This window comes from Callospermophilus lateralis, chromosome 6 (assembly GCF_048772815.1).
Source record: "Callospermophilus lateralis isolate mCalLat2 chromosome 6, mCalLat2.hap1, whole genome shotgun sequence".
In the NCBI taxonomy this organism is placed as follows: Eukaryota; Metazoa; Chordata; class Mammalia; order Rodentia; family Sciuridae; genus Callospermophilus; species Callospermophilus lateralis.
In genome coordinates this window covers 118,824,367-118,843,190 of record NC_135310.1, presented here as the reverse complement: position 1 = coordinate 118,843,190, position 18,824 = coordinate 118,824,367, and the positions used below count along the sequence as shown (strand labels likewise).

General features: G+C 49.3%; 2 protein-coding genes across 3 annotated transcripts in view; both read left to right on the top strand.

Annotated features, from left to right (window-relative positions):
- The window catches only part of Rpl10a (ribosomal protein L10a), a 179,013-nt gene extending 161,442 nt beyond the window's left edge, over positions 1–17,571 (top strand). The window contains exons 1-6 of one of the 2 annotated variants that reach the window (XM_076858857.1): positions 15,203–15,280; positions 15,506–15,580; positions 15,662–15,742; positions 16,086–16,234; positions 16,923–17,095; positions 17,371–17,571. In XM_076858857.1, coding sequence (XP_076714972.1) covers positions 15,276–15,280; positions 15,506–15,580; positions 15,662–15,742; positions 16,086–16,234; positions 16,923–17,095; positions 17,371–17,541 — 654 coding nt within the window. In that variant the 5' untranslated portion in view covers positions 15,203–15,275 and the 3' untranslated portion in view covers positions 17,542–17,571. Of the gene's footprint in view, positions 1–15,202; positions 15,281–15,503; positions 15,581–15,661; positions 15,743–16,085; positions 16,235–16,922; positions 17,096–17,370 lie in introns of those variants that run through there. The other variant, XM_076858858.1, reaches the window with a different exon arrangement.
- On the top strand, positions 1,459–13,631 carry Fance (FA complementation group E). Its single transcript, XM_076860206.1, has 10 exons — positions 1,459–1,831; positions 5,066–5,684; positions 6,384–6,428; positions 6,678–6,746; positions 7,037–7,180; positions 7,562–7,685; positions 7,857–7,935; positions 9,698–9,764; positions 11,758–11,883; positions 13,043–13,631. Exons 1-10 carry the CDS (start codon positions 1,599–1,601, stop codon positions 13,142–13,144), a joined length of 1,608 nt encoding a protein of 535 aa, XP_076716321.1. The 5' UTR covers positions 1,459–1,598; the 3' UTR covers positions 13,145–13,631.
- Positions 17,572–18,824: the final 1,253 nt, after the last annotated feature.

Below are 18,824 nucleotides of genomic sequence, written 5' to 3'. Positions count from 1 at the left end.
TCTCCCAGGGCCCTTGAACTGTGTTTAGAATTTCCCCCCATTTTCCTTCCAGTTGGCTAGATGCAGATCTTGGTGCGGGAGCTGTAAAATAGGGAGTGAGATTATAGTTGAGGCTGGCAGGCATTCCCGGTTCTTCATGGCCCGACCCTATTTAAAATACCTCACTCTAATTCCCTTCTGTGCTGTCCCCCACCCCTCTAGTACTGGGGATTGAACCTGTGGGTGTTCTACCAGTGAGCTACACCTCCGGTTCTTTTATTTTTTATTTTGAGATGGTCTTTCTAAATTACTGTGGCTGGCTTTGAACTTGCCATCTCCTCCTGTCTCAGCCTCCCAGAGTCACTGGGATTATAGGTGCACACCACTGAATCTGGCTTCTTGAAAGTTCTATATCACAAACATTCTATTTCTTACTTATTCAGCTTTCTCTCTTCACTTGTGTGTCAGTGATGAAGGCAATGACCTGTGTTTGGTCCCCTGTATTCCCAGTTCCTAGGTGCTCAGTAAACACTTTTTTTTTTTTTTTTTTTTTTAGTATTTTGTTTTAATTGGGACACAATACCTTTATTTTTATGTGGTGCTGAGGATGGAACCCAGCGCCCAGGCGAGCGCTCTGTTGAGCCACAACCCCAGCCCCTAGTAAACACTGACTGAATGAATGGATCTGTGTGGCACCAAAGCTGGGAGGACGGACAGTACAAGTTGGCTCCCAAAGTGGAGATTTATGGGGCGCTGAGGGCTGGCTCTTCCTACTCCTAAAGGAGTTTAGTGATCTCTTGCATCCTCTAGGTGGAAGGTGGCGCCACTCCTGGCACCTATAGACAATCAGGGCAAGACAGCTACTTGGTCTTTGAAAGATTCACAAAATAATTGTAGATGACTGAAACACCAAACGGGGCAGCATCTGACTTGGTTGAAATTAAGTGGCAGGGTAAATACCATAAATTTCCCTTTTTCTTTTTTTAGTTTTATTTTAATATTTATTTTTTAGTTTTCGGCAGACACAACATCTTTGTATGTGGTGCTGAGGCTCGAACCCGGGCCGCACGCATGCCAGGCGAGCGCGCTACCACTTGAGCCACATCCCCAGCCCCTCCCTTTTTCTTTTTGCGGTACTGGGGAGTCCACCCCAGGTGCTAGCACAGGCCAGGTAAGCACTGTACCACTGATCTACAGCCCCAGCCTCCGGGCCTCTGTTTTGCCCCACCGCTTCTGCGGGTGACTGAGGAAGATGCTTAGGGTCAGCCCCGAGGATCCGCCCCTCCACTAAGCCCCGCCCCATTAAGATCCCGCTCTGACGCGCTCCGCCCACAAGCCAACCGCCCGTTCTGGCCCCGCCCCGCCCGCAGACACGCCCCGCCATTGACGCCACACCTACTCTCCGGCCTGGCACTCTGTGGACCCGCCTCTTCCTGTCCGCACTCGCGCCCTGGCCCCGCCTCGTCTCCCTGCTCCTCAGCGCGGGAACAGCTCGAGTTTGAGACTGCGGTCTGCGTAGCATCCCGCGCTGGAGGAGGCGCTGTCACGTCTGGGCCAACCTCGAAGCTGAGGCTTTAATTAGGGCGGGGGGAGTAGGGTGGAGCGGCACCTGCGCCCGGATGGCGACCCCTGGGACTGGGGATGAAGGATCCGCACCTTGGGCGTCCTTGGAAGCACCCGCCCGCCTCCTGCTGCAGGCACTGCAGGCTGGGCCGGAGGGGGCGCGGCGCGGCCTCGGGGTGCTGCGGACGCTGGGTCGCCGCGGTGGGGAGCCCTTCGACTGGGGCCGCTTCCTGGAGGCTCTGTGCCAAGAGGAGCCAGTCCTTTGGGGATCCGACGCCCGCCTGGAGCTGTAAGTCCTCGGCTTACTGCCCCGCTGCAGTCACCAGAGGCCAGACGGTCGCTTCCTCTCTGTTACTGAGGAGGGGACTGAGCTCAGAGGTTAAATCACTGCCCACCGCGAGGGGCGCGCTACCGCGCAGCCTGGGAGGAGGGGCACTCCTCACTGGGCACCTACTGTGTGCCGGGCAGTGCTGGACACTGTGAATACTAAGACACCCCTTCTGTTGGGCTAAATAAATGAGTATAAATAGTGTTAAATAGACTTTGATTGTATACTTTCATTTCTAAGAAAAATAGAATGTATACCTTCAGTATAGATAAACTTACGTATGAAGTGCACACAATTGTTAACCTATGTACCTTATAAAATAAACCGAAATAGAGTTTTTTTTTTTAATGTATTTTACTGGGGATTGAATTCACCAGCGTTTAGCCCCTGAGCTACATCCTCAGTTCTTTTTTCTTTCATTTTTATCTATTTATGTTTTTTGAGACAGGGTCTCATTAAGTTGCCAAGACAGGCCTCGAACTTGTGATCCTACTGCCTCAGCCTCCGAGTAGCTGGGATTACAGGCAGAAATAGTTATTTAAAACAGATGTGATAAGTGATGGAATAAACAGCTGCTAATTTTGGTGGCTTTCTACTCGGTTTTTTCAAAGTGATATACACTTTCAGGCAAGAAAGAACATTTTCCTTGAGAATAGTAACTACAAATCTATATTTTGGTGTTCTTGATAATTTCCAGTTTTTTGAATGATTTTGGACTTTTTTGTAACCTCTTTTTATGGCTGACAAGGAATTCCTACTAGGAGTTTCTAGTGTTGCATGGCCATTTTCTTATTTGATTGTGCTTCCTTTACTGGCCTCATTCTTGGTCTTTAGTTTCTTTGCAGGCATCCTATCCTTTTAAGCCACCTGTCCATTGTGTGAAGATTCATGTTAAAAAAAAATAATACAGATCTTAACTGCACTTAAGTAGCATAGTTAACTCAAACACACAGAAAATGCAGAGTGAGGTGCCAACCCATCTTCAGCTCCAGTGGTACAGGTCTTCCTCCCTTCTTGGGCCAGGTTCCCCAAAGTTGACCTGGAAACTGGTATATGGAGAGCAAACTATATGTTAAATTTTTGTACTGTGTAATTTTTTTGTGTTTTAGATAAGTAGGTAGAAGTTCTAATATAGCCTTCCCATATTTTTGAACTTTTTTTTTCTTTTGTAATACTAGAGATTGGACCCAGTGGTACTCTACCTCTGAGCTACATCCCTAACCCTTCTTGGTTTTTATTTTTTTAAATTTGAAACAAGGTCTCATTTAGTTGCTGAGTCTGGCCTAGGACTTGGAATCCTCCTGCCTCTGCCTCTGCAGTTGTTGGGATTACAGATGTGCTGAATTTCATGGAAGAGATGGGTCAGGATAACTTGTCTGAATCCCTAAATTGAAAAGTATAGTAATGTTTGTCCAGTTCTCTGCCTTTTTAATGGATACAGTAAGGGAGGGCAAGAGGCTTAACCTAGGGCTCATGGATAGAACTGTATTTCAGTACACTTAATTTCCTTTGTAATCCTAGGTATTTTGTTTAAAGTATTTAACCCTCATTCAGAGAAGGGGCTCATGGCACTAAACAAGATGCCATGGATCCCTTGGCACCCCAGACCCTTGGAGTAGGGTCTTCCATATCTCTCTACTCCCAAGAATAATCCTGGCATAAGTTAACCATTTCTCTCTCTCTCTCTCTCTCTCTCTCTCTCTCTCTCTCTCTCTCTTTCCCTTTTTTTTTGGTACCGGGGATTCAACCCTGGGGCTCTTCACCACTGACCCATATCTCCAGCCCTTTTTATTTTTTTGATTCAGGGTCTTGCTAAGTTGCTGAGGGTCTTGCTAAGTTGATAAAGGTGGCCTTGAACTTGTGATCCTCCTGCCTCAGCCTCTAAAGCTGCTGGGATTACAGGCATGTGCCATTATGCCCTGCCACATTGAATCTTCCACAAAGAAGTGAAAGTTTGCTTTTTTTCCTCTCATGCCAAGAACCTCTGTGTGATATGACATAAAGCCCTGCAAAGTCGCACAGAGGGAGCAGCTCAGGCATGATAGGGGGTAGGCTAGATGCAGCCATGACTTGTTTGCCACATCAACCTCAAGTCACACAGGGTCTGGATTTGTGCCTCTGCAAAATTACAGACCGCCACATTGCATTATGGGCCTTTAGGGCATGGGAGGATAGTGTTTAAATCAGAGAACGCTGGGTGCTTGCAGGAAGGAGTTTTCCTTCTGCCCTTACCCCAGGGTTCCTAAAGAAAAGGTTCCCACCCTGCTCTCCCCCATTGCCTCTGTGAATACTGTTTGGAAACTAAAGTTGTAATGAAGATTATTATCTGATGGTTCCTTCTGTTTGAAGTTTCACCTCCTCTGTGAAGCCTTCTCTGTTCGCAGCAGCCCTTGCCTATCTCTGCATCCTTATTCTCAGAGAGTTAATTCATTCAATAAATGTTCACCTAGGCGATACTGGTACCCAGAGGAAGGAGACTCTGCCTTTGGTTTTCAGTAATTCACAGTTTGGTGACAGGAACAGGGGAGATAGTGGGATGAGTAACCCTGACAGTTCCAGGGGATTGCCAGGTGGGGTTTCAGGACAGCTTACACAGCATCCTGGAATGTTGTTTTGGAGTATTGTTTTGCCCTAAAATATGGAAATAGACTTTTTTCTTTGTTATACAAATCAAACCTGGGGCTGGGTATGTGGCTCAGTGGTAGAGCACTTGCCTGGCATGCATGAGGCCCTGGGTTTCATCCCCAGCACCACAGAACAACAGCAGCAACAAGAAGAAGCATGAATCTTTTTTTGTTGTTGTTGTTTTAGTTGTCAATGGACCTTTATTTTACTTATTTATATGCGGTGCTGAGAATCAAACCCAGTACCTCACACATGCTAGGCAAGCACTCTACTACTGAGCTACAACCCCAGCCCAGAAGCATAAATCTTACAGAATAAGTTCCAACATTAATTTCTTAGTTGAAATAGGAGATATCCAAGAGGTTAAGAGCAGGGCCTGGTGTATAGTAGATGCTCAGTGAACACTTGCCAATGACTCATGCTGTCATCTCTCCATTCATACCAACTCTTGCAGGTGCTGCTGTCTGTCTCCCATCTGTCCTCTGCCATTGTGCCCCCAGCCTGCCCTAATCTGCCCTGGGCTTCTTCCAGCAAGACACTCTGACTGCTTGCTCTCCCTCTGCTACCCAGGAAACCACTGTTGCTGCGATTGCCCACATTATGCCGGAGGAACCTGATGTCCCTGCTGATGGCTGTTCGGGAGTCACTGCCTGAAAGCAGGCTCCTCTCTCTGCTGCAGATTGCCCAACAGGACTCAGTCTCTGCTCCTGATGTCTGGCTCCGATCCCTGGGAACATTGCTACAAAGGGATCTGGGGATTGGAGTGTCTCTTGAGGGAGCCTCTCCATTGTCCGAAGGGTGCCAGAGACGGCTCCAAGGCCTGTGTAGGCAGCTGGGCCAGGGGGGCAGGAGGTTGAAATTGCCCCAGGCTGCAGACCCTGAAGGGGAAGAGGAGGAGGAGGAGGACAGGAACTCACAGCATCGTGAAAAACGCAGAAAGGAGCCAGAGGAAGAGCCTGCCAGTCCTGAGCGGGAGAGGGCCCCCAAAAGGTCCCGGGATTGGGAGGGGGAAGAAGATCACAAGGATGAGAGTCTTGAACATGAGTCATTGGAATCCCTGGGTGATGGAGGAGCCACATCACCTACTAAGAACCAGCTGAATGTGGGAGCTGAGACCAGTGAGGCTGGCCTGAGTCTGGAGGAAGCCAAGGGTCTTGCTACAAGCATGAAGTTGCCCAAAGCTGTCCAGGTACTGTGGTGGGGAGGCAGGGTTTATCCATGCTGGTTGGGAGGCTGTTTCACAACTGGGATCCATGGAGCAGGGGGATGGAGGCCTGTGAGGAGGGAGTCCCCCCTGCCCAGCCTTATGGAGAGGGTTAAGGAGGGAGTTATAGAGGTGGGAAACACTTCTAACCATCTGTAACATGGAGTTGTTAAAGGGTGCCAGGCAAGGCAAGAGACTCTGGGGCCACCCTGTCACCTGTCCTAGGGGTTAAGGAGAATCATATCTGCCCTACCAGCCAGGGCCGGGTTTACTTCATTAGTGTTGGATGGAGAGAAAACAAGTCTAGACAACTGGATTTTACATGGACCTTATCTGGTTTGGATTCTTAGAACTTTGCAAGATAGAGGCTTCATGTTCTTAGCTCTCTTGACTCATCTTTGTCCACTAGCTCCCACTTAACAGGCTCCCCCCGATGCCAGTACCAGTGATTGACCCCAGGGCTGCTTTACCACTGAGTTACATTCCCAGTCCTTTTTTATTTTTTGTTTTGAGAACAGGGTCTTGCTAAGTTACTGAGGGTCTCACTGAATTGCTCAGGCTGACCTCAGACTTGCAATCCTGCCTCAGCCTCTTGAGTTGCTGGGATTATGGGCATACACTATAGTGCCCCGCTGATCAGGGGCAGGGAGCTGGGCTGGGTAGTGACTGAAATCTCCTCTGCAGGAGCAGGTGCCCAGGCTGCAGCAGCTGCTGAAGACCTTCAGGGAGGTGATTGACCCTACCCTACTCACCGTAGACCTTCTTCCACCTCTACCCAGACCTCAGCCATGCCCCGGGAAGCCCTAGCACACTGAGGATCAGGCTGGTGGGGGGTGGGGTTGGAGGGAAGGTCTGAGGATGGTCACTGCTGAGGCTTGTCTTGGCCCGAGAATAGACAGGCCATCACCAATTGAAGGGGTGGCCTCAGTGAATTGTCATCAAGGGCTCTGCCAGCCCTAACGGGATTTACCTCCCCAGGGAATGGAGCGGTTGGAGGCTGCCCCACCAAGTGAGCTGCAACTTTTCCATGAGTGTAGTTCCAGCCAGGTGAGGCCAGAAAGACTGTTTGTCCCTGAGTTTATGGCCACTCCCCCCACCTTTTTCCACTTTAACTTTTGTTTCCTTACCTCCTACGGGAATCTTGCCCTCTTCTGTCTCTTGGGTAGAGTCACCCTGAGTGATTTTCTGAGCCCTCGATTCCTTCCCATAGGCCAGTTCGCCCACCCTTAATTTGTCTTGGAGCTTCCTTGCTCTGCCTCTTTGATTGCCCACTTGGCTTGTGACAGCCTAGCAGAGTTAGACTGAGCATTCCCGTATGTCCCCTTGTCCTTGGGCAGATGGAGCTGCTGTGTGTCCAGCTGCAGCTCCCCCAGCTCTCAGCAGCAGGCCTCCTGCAGCTCTGCACATGGCTGCTGGCCCTGTCCCCAGACCTCAGCTTCAGCAGTGCCACTGTGCTGACCAGGAGCCTCTTTCTTGAACGGGTAGGTTCACTGGTAGCCCCCAGGACAATGGGGAGAATGTCTGAGCCTTTGGAAGAGGATTGCATGGGAGAGGGTGTTCCTGGCCATGCAGGCGCCTGGTCTTGCTGGGCAGCTTGGGGCCCTGCTCAACAGGCTGGGCATGGTCTCCTGGCATCTAACTTCCTTCTAGGGCCTCAGAATTCTTTCAGAAGCTGATTGAGGGGATTTGGGGGTTGGGGAGGGAAGCTATGTGTCTTTCCACTGAATAGGTCCCCTGAGCCCTAGATAAAAGATCTTGTAATTTTTCCCTGTACAACATGTATCACTATCTGAAATATATCTCAGATAAACATTTATTGAAGGAAGAGAAATGAGTTACTGTTTCCTCCCTGTTGGCTGCAGATCCTCTCCCTGACTTCCTCTGCTTCCCGGCTGCTCAGGACGGCTCTGACTTCATTCTGTGCCAAGTACACCTACCCCGTCTGCAGTGCCCTCCTTGTCCCCCTTCTCCAGGCCCCAGGCATAGGTAATTTCTAGAACCAGCCCCAGACCTGGTACCTCTGCCCTCTGTGCCCAGCACCCTTTGCTGGTAGGAGTTGAGTGTTCAGTGGGTCAAAACACCTGTTGCTTCCCTGGTGGTGACAGGCATCCTGTTCCCCCCAGGCCCACCTCCTCCCCTTTGCTCTCCCTGGCCCAGGTCCAGCTCAAACAGAGTTACTATGTGGCCTAATGAAGGACGAGTCCCTGGAGCCGGACACACAGGGCCTAATGCTGGGGTAAGTGTGCAGGACTCCATGTTGCCTCCACTCCCATCTGTCCCCCAGGCCAGGCCTATTCCAGGTGGCAGCCGGCTAGGCACCAGACCCTGGTCCTCAAAGACAGGATGTGGTGTAGCTGGTGCCCCTGTCACTCCAGCTTGAACCTGCCTCATGCCTTCCACCAATGGGCCCGTGCACGTTGCCATTCCATTCACTTTCCCACGTACTTCCCAAGCCCAGGGTTGCTGTTCTTCTCCCCACAGTGGCCTCTGGGCTGTGGGGCTAGCTCCACGCCAGGTGCCCTGGGAATGCAGATAAGAGGCAGGTCCCTGCTCTGGAGTGCTTCATGGCCTAGCTGGAACATGGTGCGGTGGTTAAGAGCATGGCTCTGCAGTCAGACATGGCTTCAAATCTTAATCTCTCTTTTTATTTAGATATATGAACTCAAAATCATTACTCCACCTCTGTGATCCTTTGTTTCCTCCTATATGAAAAATGGGGGTGATATTCATTTCATAGGACTTTTCTAGATATCAAATGTGATGATGCATGTAATGAATTGAGCACAGTATTTGGCATCTAATAAGTGCTCAAAATTGATATTAAAATAGTGTTAAATTGGGGTATTAAAATTGATACAGACATAAAATAATGAATAAGACGGACCTCATTGGACACAGATGTGAAATACAAAATGCTAATTAGGAGAGGACTGCCTCAAAAATAATAGTGGCTGTCACTCACTGGGCATTTTCTCTGTGCTTTAGAGTCTCATTAGTCTTCATTCAGTCCTGTGAGGCAGGTGTGCTGCCACCTGAGAGCTGGAAAAAGTGCTTAGAGAGGTTAAGGCATTTGGCCAAAAGGTCACCCAGCCAACAAGTGGGATGAACCAAGCCTGCCCACTCAGGAAGCCACAAGTCTCCACTGTGACGTGCTGCATTTTGAAATGAGGGGAGGGCTGTACAGTGGAACAGGAAGCGCAGCTGGAGTGGCCATGGTGTGGGTGGAGCTTTGCAGGGAAGGCCACCTGCTCCAGGAGGCCTATTGTATCATCCCACAGCGTCACCTTCCTCCTCTCTGAGTTTCCTTCACCTTTGGTTCTCAAGATGCACTCTTGACTCCTGGTTATTTTTTAGTAGGAAACTATATTAATCAGATTTTTGTTGCTGTGGCCAAAATACCCAACAAGTCCAACTTGGAGGAGGAAAAGTTTTTTTTGGTTCATGGTTTCAGAGGTTTACTCCATGCTCAGCTGACTCCCTTGCTCAGTGTCCAAGGTGAAGCAGAGCATCATGATGGATAAGAGCTGCTCAGCTTATGGCTACTGGGAAGCAGAGAATGAGAGAGATGGAGGTGCTACAGACGAATAACCCCAAAGGCACACCCCACCTGCTTATCGTTACTACCCACTTCATCCATTCAAATTAGGATGGATTGATTAGGTCACAACCACAACTCTGGTAATCCAGTCATTTACCTCCTACATTAACCGGAGCTTTGGGGGACACCTCAGATGCAAACCGTAACACCTTTCACCATCACACTACCAAATCCTTCACCTTCAGCTCCTGGGGGTCTTGGGTTGTGACCTTCCTCGTGCATGTACGGGCTCTGCAGCAGCAGCTGCTGGGGCTGTTGCCCACATCACAGGGCTCTGACTACTCTGTTGGCAGGGATCTTGGCTGGCCCCAGAATCTTGCCCTGCCAAAATAACAAGAGCAGTACAAACCCAGGTTTGATGGGCAGTTGGGCCTTTCTCACCAGGGCCACTTCTCTGCAGGCAGATCTTAGAGCTGTCCTGGAGGGAGGAGACTTTCCTGGTGTTGCAGTCACTCTTGGAGCGGCAGGTGAGCAGGCCGCCTTGGAGGCAAGTGGGCAGAGAAATGCTGCAGTGCTGTGGGGGATGAGGGATCCTGGGTTTCTGGGTCTTTTCAGTGGTGAGAGGCAAGCAGGACAATCACCCTACAGCATGGTGCCCCATGACAGGAGGAGAGCCCTGCAGCTCGCAAGGTTGGGAGCAGAGCTGACCATGTGGTCCATCTAGCTCTACCTCTAATAAGCTTGGGGCTCTAGGACAGGTTTTTTAAAAAATTTTTTTAATGTATTTATTTATTTTTATATGGTGCTGAGGATCGAACCCAGCACCTTGCACATGCTAGGCGAGAACTCTACATCTGAGATGCCGCAGTCTCTGGCTGGGCACAAATCACGAGTCTCCACACAGCTTGTAGATTCAAACAGCAATTCTTTATTCCTGAGCTCACACCTGCCGTCTACAAACACGCTCTGGGGGAATCCACGTTCTCTGCCCAAAATCCACTTCTCCCAATTCCTCTACTCTGCCCAAATCCACTCCGCATGGGCTTCTGTCTCCCAAAATATACTGTCTGACCCTAAGCACTCAAGAGGAACTCAGCAGCAGGATACGCCCTATTCTAAAGGGGGAACACCCTAATCTCCTATTATGCTAAACTGCCCTATTCTAAAGGGGGAACACCCTAAACACGGATCCTGCCCTGGTCCTTGAGCAAGGTCACCTTTCAGAAGTCCTTCCACTAGACAGCATGGGAGTAAGCTGGCAAGGAATTTGTCATACCTACTTGGCTGATGGCTCCCAGCACTGAGCCACAACCCCAGCCCCAGGATTTTTTGATATGTATGTGTAAACTTAAGTTTTGAATAGGTAACAGATTCTAATGTTCATAAATTTTTTTTATTTCTTTCTTATTTCTGGTACTGGGGATTTAACTTAGGAGCACTTAACCACTGAGCCAAATCCCCAGCCTTTTTTATTTTTGAGGCAGGGTCTCATTAAGTTGCAAAGGGCCTCACTAAGTTGCTGAGGTTGGCTTCAAACTTGTAATCCTCCTGCCTCAACCTCCTGAGTCACTGGTATTACAGGCATATGCCACTGTGCCTGGAAAGCTGACATTTCTTTATGCTTCAATTTCCTCTTTTAAGAAAGGAGAGTTATTTATTTATTTATTTGGTGCTGAGGATCGAACCCAGGGCCTCATATGCCCTAGGTGAGCCACAACCCCAGACCCAAGAAAGGAGAGTTATAAGACTGGGATAAAGTGCTCAGAACCGTTCCTGATGCATAGTATTGATTAAATTATTATGAAGCGTTGCAGTGTCCCTTGGGATTTTTCACTCCTTTATATCTTCAGCCACAAGGCAGACTGTGTATCCTTGGTTTCACCTTGGTGTTTTGCAACAATGGCTACCATTTTCTGAGACCTGTCTCAGATCCTGTATGCATTATTTCATTTATCTTTCTCACAATCTTCAGAGTTAGATATTTTGAGCCCCATGTTACAGATGTGGAAACTGAAGCTTAGTTCTCCATCACTGTGACAAAATGTCTGAGATAAGCAGCTTACAAGGAGGAAAGGTTTATTTTGGCTCATGGTTTCTGAAGCTTCAGTCCATAGTTGGCCCAGTTGCTTTTGAGTATGTAGTAAGGCAATAGATCTTGGCTGCAGGAGCATGTGGCAGAGGAGGTTGCTCACCTCATGGTGACCAGGAAACAGAAAGAGAGAAAAGGGGCAGGGGTCCCAGTGTTCCTTTCCATGGCCCACCACAAGTGACGGAGCTTCCTTCTGCTAGGATCCACCTCCTAAAGGCTCCACCACCTTCCAGTAGTGCCATCCTGGGGACCAAGCCTTCAGCACGTGGGCCTTTAAGGGATATTCCAGACCCAAACTATAGCATTTGGTTAAGCTACTTGCCCAGGGTCACCTCGTGAGGAAATAGTGGAGTTAGGAATTGAGTCCAGGAGAGGCTGAGTGAAGAGTGCAGGCCTTTCTTGTGATTTGCTCCATCTCTCAATGTGTGCAGGTAGAGATGACCCCAGAGAAGTTCAGTGTCTTGATGGAGAAGCTCTGTAAAGAGGGGCTGACAGCCACCACCTCCCTGGCCTATGCCAAGCTCGTGCTGACGGTGATGACCAAGTACCAGGCTCATGTGAGTGTTGACGGGGCCACAGGGGCTGGTCCTACTGGCCAGGCTGCTCTGGGTCTGCCATGAGGGTATACAGATTTCGAAGGAATAAAACACTTGCCAGGGAAACACAAGTTCAAGTCCAGAACTGAGAAATGGGACTGCTTAGGGGTTTATTCATCCAGCTAACACCTCTTTGAGCCAGATATTACAGTTAACTATTTATCATGTCTTTCCTGTTCACTAGCCTGACATTGGAGGACAGGGTCATCTCAAGGGGAGGGACTGCATTGTGGTTACTATGATTTATCAACACAAGTGGCAAATCTAGCTACAGGCACATGCCATGGTGCCTGAGCTCCATTTTATAGATTAGGAAATGGAGACTCAGAAAGATTAAAGTCATTTACGCAAGGTCACATTGCCAGGACTGGCAGCATTTTATAGGGGGCGCAGTAAGTCAGGGACTGGGCTTTAGTTCTTGGCTGTTGGCATTTTACCTTTTTCTTGGAGATCACAGACCTATTTGTTAATTTCATGAAATTTGCTATAGATCCTCCCAGAAAAGTGAAAATACGAGCATGTCTCTGCTGCACAATTTCAGGGGGCTTCCAGACCCTCTGTAGCTCACTGAAGATGAATGCCCCATGTGGGGCTTCAGGAGTCTTCTAAGGGCCTTTAGCTGGAGAGTTATTTGGTCACATTTGCATTATAAAGAAGCCCCTGGTTTTCTTGAGGAGTGGGGATTGAAGAGGGAAGATGCAGGGCCTGGGAGCTGTCAGGAGCAGGTCAGAAAAGAGAATGAATGCGTGGTCTCAAAGGAAGGTGGCGGCCACAGTGGAGTCTTGAACCTGTTTCCTCATCTGTAAAAGGGAGGGCTGTGAGGACTACGGAGGAATATGTGCAGGTCTGCCGCATGTAAGCCCCCAACACTTGCCTAATGCTGTTAATTTAACTTATTAGTAAGTCGTGCAACTAGTATTTGATTCCAGACCTACCTGGATCCATGGCTGGCTAACCATGGTGAAATAATAAGGTGTGATCGCTCAGGAGCCTCCTGCTCTTCCTCCTCTGGTCCTTTGTCCTGGCTTCCTCTCTCCTTCCTAAACAGGGCCCCTGGGGTAGAGAGGCAAGGGGAAGGACCAGTCGCTGGAGTCTTGACATGATTCTTCCTCCTCCCCAGATCACTGAGGCCCAGAAGCTGGACCTGGCCATGGTCCTAGAGTCCAACACCACCTTCCTGAGGAAGTCCCTACAGGCTTCCTTGAAACATCTGGGCCACTGACCATCCAGCAAGGGATCACCTCCTGGAGCTCCGACACCAGTTTCCTGAATGAGATTTTGCCCTCAGCACCTCTCCCTGACTCCTTGCCTCAGACTGATCCCAGCCGATCCAGACTGACCAACTGCCTCCCTGTTCCAGGCTGCAGAGGCCATCCTGACCTCCCAGTCAGGAGGGAGAGCTCTGGAGTGAAGGGAGGGGGCTGAATGAACTGTTTGCCAGGGCTGCTGGCCCTGGGCTTGCTCCTCATCACCTCTGAGGCTGCAGAAATGGAAACTTTCTGACAGGCCTAAGTAGTCAATGGTGATGCTCAGTGGGGTCAATGATAGACACACAGTGCTGGAGGGGACCTGGGCCACCTCTGTGCTCAGCACAGCTCTCTTAGGCTCAGGTATGTTATGACCCTCTATCTTTGTTTTCTAATTTGAATAAATTATCAGTAGCGTTTAATAAAAAGCAGGTGGTTTAATGATGTCTTATTAGAAGCAGTGCCTGCCTACCTTCCCAAGTAACTCTGGGTACAACTGAGCCATCCCCCACTCCCTGCAACCTCCTGCTCAGTAACAGGAGGCATCCTCTTCCTTATGAGGGGAATAGTGTAGAGTGTTTTTTCTGAAATTCATTCATTTACATTCCCTGTGGCCAGTAATATGTGACCACCACCACCACCCACAGCCCCACAGTAGGTGAGGCATGTAGCAACCACTGGGCAGGGGTGTGGTGGGAATGAGGACTTAAAAGGTGAGAGTATCTCAGGCCGGAGTTGGGAAAGGGTTTGGGCCCAATAACATTTGACAAGGGCCGGGAGGTCCTGGGGGTACTGCTATGGGCAGAGAAGAGGACAGAACATACTTTAAAGGTAGGCAGTGCTGTGGCCCTGTTTTACATCTTTGTATTCCCAAGGCACCTAGCTAAGCCCTTTGTTTACAGAAAACACTTTGAATGTGTAAATGTTACTGAGTCAGCTGTCAAGTGAACATTCACTACAGTATCTTCCTAGCTGCAGGCATTGAAGGACCAAGAACAGATCTTTCTGGTCACTTCTCTGACCACAGCTTCCTAGGAAGCCCCAAACCACTATTCAAGCAAGATGATGAGAGAGGAAGGTCAGGGCTAGGGATTAAGCCTGTTTTGTTTTGTTGTAGATGGATATAATACCTTTATTTATTTTTATGTGGTCCTCAGGATAAAAGCCAGTGCCTCGTGTGCTAGGCAAAAGCACTCTACCACTGAGCCACAACCCCAACCCTAAAGCCCTGTTTTGAGAATAACAGTTGAGGCAGAGGGCAGGAGGAAATGGGCAGGTGTTTAGGGGACAAACATGCCAGAATTTCATGCTGGCAGTGGCCTTCACCAGTACTGTACCCAGTATGTGTGACTACTGAACCCCAGGCCCTGGACCTCTTTGGCTGCTCCCTGCATTGTGGTTACTAAGTTGAGAGGCAAGGTATGGAAGAAAGTAAGTTGACTGAAAAACCAGCTAATCAAGAAGATAGGACTCTCATCCACAGCCCTGAGAGCTCTCACTTCTCTCTTGTGGGGAGGCTAGTTTAGGGACAGTTTATATAGGAAATGGGTGATCCCAGACTGGCGGGCACCTTCTCACAGGTGGAGGTTTGTGACCAAAGGATGCATGATCCTAATTTCACAGTCAGGAGATGCTTTTCAGTTTTGCAAATCTCAACAGCAGAGATAATTATTTCCTTGGGCTACTCTCATCACTGTGGTTGACATTACACAGCAGGCCAGCGGGGCTAGCTACTTGAGGCTTTCTCCCTGACCAACAGAGTCAAAGGCTTAAATGAAAATATAGTTCACCTGATTGTCTTGGAAGACAAGGGTCAGGTAAGGTTTATGAGGGAGTCAGCAGAAGTGGTCTCTGAGCTGTTTCAGACTCAGCGCCTTCACTAAGAGCCTGGCAGCAGCTGGCCAATAGGGACAGTTCAGGTGGGTCCGCTGCATGGCCCGGGCGCCCCCCAGCGGCGACACGCGGCGGCGCTCCTTTGGGTTGAGTCTATCGACTGCGTTCTGGACGTAGTCCGCGGGAACGACATTTCTCGCGAGAGCAGGGCCGCTATTTCTGCGCGGGCGCAAAGTGCCCTAACCTCTTTCTGTTACTGCGGCGCGAGGCACCATGAGGTGAGTGTCATCAGAATGCCATCCGCGTTCATCCGCATTTCTTGGTGCCGGGCTGACTTCACCATGGGGCATCTCTACCGCGGGTCGGCTTGCGGGCCTGTTTTCCCGCCAGGTTCTGGGCTCCAGTCGCCCGATGCGGTGCCGGAGAATCCTGTCTTGGGCCTCACGCCCGGGGCGCTAGTGGGTGGCGGGCCGGCCCTGAGCGCGCTCGCTTCTCTCCCGCAGCAGCAAAGTCTCTCGCGACACCCTGTACGAGGCGGTGCGGGAAGTCCTGCACGGGAACCAGCGCAAGCGCCGCAAGTAAGTGAGGGCCTCCCCGGAAGCCCAGGTTCCGGGTGGTGTGGGAAGCGGGCCGCTGGTGACGTTGACCCTTCCTCTAAGGTTTCTGGAAACGGTGGAGCTGCAGATCAGCTTGAAGAACTATGATCCCCAGAAGGACAAGCGCTTCTCGGGCACTGTCAGGTTGGCACCGTCCTGACCCCACCCGGCCCTCAGTGCCCCGTGCCCGTCTGCTCCCTTTGAGGCTCTCGCCGAGCCCGGGCGGCCCCGTGCGTACTGACGTGCCAGGGGAGTTCAGGCGCCCTGCCCCGGGCAGGCGGCTGGACGGACCCCCACCCTGGGTCGTAAAACATGAGGGGAGGCGTGGGGAGGCCTTGGCCGAGCCCGCCGGCTAGTCTGAGAAGCCAGGCTGGCTGTTGGTGAATGTGGAGACTCTGGGTAAGCTCACGTGTGCTCGGTCCCAGCCCCTCCACCTGTCCCTGGGGCCCAGGGCTGGGCATGACCTGTTCTGTCCCCCCAAATGCAGGCTTAAGTCCACTCCCCGCCCTAAGTTCTCTGTGTGCGTCCTGGGGGACCAGCAGCACTGTGATGAGGCCAAGGCTGTGGATATCCCCCACATGGACATCGAGGCATTGAAGAAGCTTAACAAGAATAAGAAGTTGGTCAAGAAGCTGGGTGAGCCAGCCGGCCTGGATTTATATTTTTGTTCTAGGAGGGATTGATAGTGGTAGAGTGGTTGTTTTTCTGCCATTTGGGTTTTTTAATGACCACAGTCAGGATCACAAAAGTAAGGACTGCTGTGCTTGGTTAGTTTTGGTGGACTTTCTTTTAATGTTTGGAGAGTTAGGATTTTATAAAGGTGGCCATTTGGCTTTTAGGAGGTGAGATTTTACTGTAATGAAAACATACTCTGCCTGATTATGGAAGACAGTATCATGTGAAGTTAAGTCAACTAGCGTAGGTGCTGTGATTTGGGATTTGTTTAAGCAATGGTATTAGATCTGTTTTACAGTTAAGAAACTGATGTCCTCAGTTGTCATCTGTCAGCTAGAAAGAGAGGAGGAAGAATTTGAACCCAGGCAATCTTGAGTAGAGAGTGCTTTGCATGCACTATGCCATGGATTTGGGGTCATTCTGGTCTTCTGAGGCGAGGTTTCAGGACCAGTTCTGAGGATGGAGCTAGATACTGCATGGGCATGTGAAGGGTTGTTGAAAAGCCTTGGTCCCTGGGGCTGGGGGCAAGGGGCTGCTTGGATTGGAGTTCGTTTCTGTGGTTGATTCAGGTGTTTTTCTGACCTAACACCCATGTTTAGCGGTCTCTTTGTCTAGGACCTAAGCAGCCAATAGTTTTCCTCTTTTCCAGCCAAGAAGTATGATGCCTTTTTGGCCTCAGAGTCTTTGATAAAGCAGATTCCACGAATCCTGGGTCCAGGCCTAAATAAGGCTGGCAAATTCCCTTCCCTGCTGACACACAATGAAAACATGGTGGCCAAAGTTGATGAGGTGAAATCCACAATCAAGTTTCAGATGAAGAAGGTAATGCAGTCTGGTCTGTTGCCATGGGTGAGAGGTGTTGGCAGAATTTTAAATTTCAGGTTTTATCTAGCCTAAACGGAGCCCATCAGAACTCTGGTTCATATTTCTTTGAACACAGGATATTTGACAGTAGGGGAACTGAGTAGAATGAAGCTTTCTGAATTGCTCTAGTCTTTGTCTTGAATCCAAGTATTGCTCCTTGGGTCACTGTGGGAAGAGGGATGAGCTGTCGGCCATCCCTTACTAACCTTACTTGACCTCTTCCCTCCATCCAGGTGCTATGTCTGGCTGTTGCTGTTGGTCATGTGAAGATGACAGATGATGAGCTTGTGTATAACATCCACCTGGCTGTCAACTTCCTGGTGTCATTGCTCAAGAAGAATTGGCAGAATGTCCGGGCTTTATACATCAAGAGCACCATGGGCAAGCCCCAGCGCCTGTATTAAGGCACATCCTAATAAATCCTAGTGCTACCATCCCTTAGTCTGCCTGTGATTAGAAATGGACTGTTTTCTGCGCTGATAGTTGCATGTGTTAGAATTATTGGTAGCTAGTTGTGTATGGATTGTCACCTTGGTGATGGGCAGTTGGGTACCATACTATGGATTGCACTCTCCTTCCTGCCACCAAAGTCATGTAGTCTTGAGCTCTCATACCTAGCATATGTGATAGTAGGGTTGCTGACAAGATTGAAGCTTTTTTTTTAATATATATTTTATTGTAGATTGACAAATAACCTTTTTTTTTTTTTATGTGGTACTGAGGATTGAATCCAGGGCCCCCTTTATAGAGTCCTTAGTATCTTGTGGATCCTGTATTTTGAGTTCTAAACTGATAGGTAAATGTCTGGGAAAACACAGAATTTTAGTTGCTGGATTCTGTTGATAACTTAGTAGAATAAGCAGTGGGTGGAGTCCGAATGTGGAAATTTCCAAGCTCTTTGCCCCAGGCAGCTCAACCACTTCCCTAGCCTTGAGACCTTCCCTGTTACAGTACTCCAGCATCCAATGCAGATGCAGAAATGCCTATGCTGGTTTAACCTTTGTCTTGGATCTGCTTCATTTAACTTTGGTAAACAGAAAAATCAGTGCATCCTTATGCAGGGTGTGTGTGGTTTTGAGGAGACAGTGTCTCCCTATGTTGCTCACACTGGCTTTAAACTCAGGCTCCTCCTGGGTAGCTGGGAGTAAAGGCATGCACCAGTGCACTTGACCTGAAAGGTTAATCCAAAGGATAATGCAATAGTTGAAACAAGCTTTGTCATTGAACTGAAAAATGAAGTTTTCACCCAAGATTTTTTGCTTTTTTGGAGGGGATACCATGGCACTTAACCACTAAGCCATATCCTAGCGCTAATTTTGTTATTTTGAGACTGGGTCTCACTGAATTGCTTAGTGCCTCACTTTTGCAGAGGCTGACTCTGAACTCAACAGTTCAGCCTCCAGAGCTGCTGGGATTACAGGACTTGCATTTTTTTAAAAAAAAAATATGTGGTGCTGAGGATTGAACCCAGCTTCGTGCAAGGTTGAGTGCTCTACAGCTGAGCCATACCCTTAGCCTCTGGCCTTGCATTTTTTGAGTAATAACTCCTGCTTTCTGGTAAGATAGCTAACTACAGTGTAAAGGGAATGAGCATGAGTTGCAAGGTACTGGGCAGAGCCTCCTTCCTCTTCTGGCTGTTAGCTAGTAAAGAAATAGGAAAAGGTTAGGGCCCATTTCTTAAAAGCCT

Excerpts from the sequence above, each read along its gene's own strand:
- Fance (XM_076860206.1), top strand. The coding sequence starts at position 1,599 with ATGGCGACCCCTGGGACTGGGGATGAAGGATCCGCACCTTGGGCGTCC. Across the intron at positions 6,429-6,677 it reads TGCTGAAGACCTTCAGGGAG|GGAATGGAGCGGTTGGAGGC; the intron begins GTGATTGACCCT and ends TTACCTCCCCAG. Across the intron at positions 7,181-7,561 it reads GGAGCCTCTTTCTTGAACGG|ATCCTCTCCCTGACTTCCTC; the intron begins GTAGGTTCACTG and ends TGTTGGCTGCAG.